Source organism: Borostomias antarcticus (genome assembly GCF_949987555.1).
Source record: "Borostomias antarcticus genome assembly, chromosome: 16".
Classification (NCBI taxonomy): domain Eukaryota; kingdom Metazoa; phylum Chordata; class Actinopteri; order Stomiiformes; family Stomiidae; genus Borostomias; species Borostomias antarcticus.
In genome coordinates this window covers 21,965,535-21,968,034 of record NC_140249.1, presented here as the reverse complement: position 1 = coordinate 21,968,034, position 2,500 = coordinate 21,965,535, and the positions used below count along the sequence as shown (strand labels likewise).

At 53.4% G+C, this 2,500-nt stretch overlaps 1 protein-coding gene across 1 annotated transcript in view; it reads left to right on the top strand.

Annotated features, from left to right (window-relative positions):
- Positions 1 to 2,500, top strand: part of hydin (HYDIN axonemal central pair apparatus protein) — a gene marked incomplete at both ends in the record, with an annotated part of 48,537 nt that overhangs the window by 17,534 nt on the left and 28,503 nt on the right. The window contains 5 exons of the mRNA XM_084451386.1: positions 46 to 182; positions 269 to 396; positions 569 to 763; positions 1,431 to 1,580; positions 2,146 to 2,385. Coding sequence (XP_084307512.1) covers positions 46 to 182; positions 269 to 396; positions 569 to 763; positions 1,431 to 1,580; positions 2,146 to 2,385 — 850 coding nt within the window. The remainder of the gene's footprint in view (positions 1 to 45; positions 183 to 268; positions 397 to 568; positions 764 to 1,430; positions 1,581 to 2,145; positions 2,386 to 2,500) is intronic.

Here is a 2,500-nt window from a genome sequence, read left to right as displayed (position 1 = left end):
ATATGGTGTGGTTCTGTGTTCCACCGTGCCTCTGTGTTCTCTCAGGTTCCTCCTGCCGGAGTACGTCCTGGACTTTGGGTATGTGATCCACGGGAGTGTTCCCACTCACATCGTCAAGGTGACCAACACCGGGACCGTGCCCGCGTCCTTCCGCGCCGACCGACGCCCCCTCACAGGCACAGGTGGGCCCAGAGATGACCCCTGACCCCTGACCCTTGACCTCACCCTTGGACTGACCCCTGTGTGTGCGTGTTGTGTGTCCCAAAAGGCTTTAGCACAGAGCTGGACCGAGTCAAGAACCTGCCTTACTGTGAGACGGAGACTTTTGAGGTGAAGTTTGACCCTCGAGGCGCCAATCTAGATCTGGGAGAGATCAGCACTGTCATGCCTATCCAGGTAAACACAGCACACACACACACACACACACAAACACACAGTATACACACACAGTACAGCACACACACACACACACACACACACACACACAGTATATACACACAGTCTTCATTGTGCTTAGAGTAAGGTCAGGCGGCCGGTTTCTGATTGGTCGATGTGGTGTGACTGGCAGGTGGTCGGGGGGCCGACGGTGCCGGTCGTCCTGCGCGCGGTGGTCACCATGCCCGCCCTGACGGTCTCCGCCGACACGCTGCAGTTTGAGCGCGTGCAGTGCGGCATGTGTCAGGTGCGCACGGTGCAGCTGAGCAACCAGGAGCCCGTGGCCTGCCAGTGGAGCATCGCTGAGGAGGAGCGGCCCAAGAAGAAGGTACTACGCTACCCAGCATGCACCGCCACACACTTCCTGGACAGAGGCTAGGCCGGGTGTCACGAGGTTACGACGTCATCGCCGTGTGAGAATTCCAGTTCACGGGACCGTCGACAGACTCAAACGCAGAATAAAACACATCTAAGACACAAATGAAAGAAGGGAAATTCCTTTTATTACTGTGGTATACATCATAACGCTCTTTGATTATGTACTGTCTTCGTTTAACAAATGGTGTCCTTTGTTGTCCACACAGCAGATTGTGTATTCATTGTGTTCATGTTCTTTGTAAGGACTGCAGATGGAAATTAGCTTCCTTGCTAAATCTGGTGCAAAGCAATTACCGAAATAAAAACCGAAGCAATTAATGTATGTCCACACTGTCCTGTTTAAATTCAATAAACTAAACAAAACTTTAATTAAATCCAATTTAATCCAAGTGAAATTCTGCACGATGCGGGCCAAAACGATAATATAAATCGTTTCCGTGTTTGACGTCCTGGTTTCATGTTTGCCCATGAGGTATTAAAAAAAAAACTTCATTAAACCTTGGACTACTTAGCCTGGGACAGATGCCGGAGTCTGGCTCAGTGGCACTGTGGAGTCGAGCTTAGTGTGTGTGTGTGTGGTGTGTGTGTGTGTGTGTGTGGTGTGTGTGTGTCTTCAGATAGACAAGCACGTGCCCCTGCACCTGCGACGGAAGGCCAGGTTGGAGCAGCGGCCTCCTCCTGTGGTGTTTGAGATGCTGCCCTCTGCTGGCCTGCTGTACCCCGGAGACAAGGTCAACGTCCAGGTCAAGTTCAGCCCGGCCGAGGGGGTGAGGACCCGGGTCTGGGGCTGTGGGACAGGCGAGAAGGGACCAGGGGACGGGGGACTTAACTGACGTTGAGGACAATTTATGTCCCCACCCATGTGGGAATGTGCGTGGCGTAGCTACGTTCCGCACAAGCGGTCCTTCGTTTTCACACACTCCCGTGCCTCTTCGAGGAGGTTTACCCCGTTGTTTGCACGCGTGTGTGTGTGTCTCTGTAGCGTGTGTGTGTCTCTGATAGCGTGTGTGTGTGTGTCTCTGATAGCGTGTGTGTGTCTCTGATAGCGTGTGTGTGTCTCTGATATCGTGTGTGTGTCTCTGATAGCGTGTGTGTGTCTCTGATAGCGTGTGTGTGTCTCTGATAGCGTGTGTGTGTGTGTCTCTGATATCGTGTGTGTGTCTCTGATAGCGTGTGTGTGTCTCTGATAGCGTGTGTGTGTCTCTGATAGTGTGTGTGTGTCTCTGATATCGTGTGTGTGTCTCTGATAGCGTGTGTGTCTCTGATATCGTGCGTGTGTCTCTGATAGCGTGTGTGTCTCTGATATCGTGTGTGTGTGTGTGTCTCTGATAGCGAGCGTACAGCCAGCGCCTGGTGGTGTCGGTGGCCCAGAGCACCCAGCGGGTGGTGCTGCAGGCGCAGGGCCAGGGGGAGGAGCCCCAGCTGGAGTGGTCGTCCTCGGTGCTGGAGCTGGGCCCCACCCTGCCCTTCAGCCCCGGGGAGGAGGCCGAGGTCACGGTCAGGAACCCCGGCCCCTTCCCCATCGAGTTCTACTCCCTGGAGCTGGACAAGCAGTACCTGGAGGAGGAGAAGGTGCCTGATGGAAGCCGCGCCATGACATTACATTACATGACATGACATTACATTACATTATATGACATTACAGTCATTTAGCAGACGCTTTTATCCAAAGCGACTAACAATATTT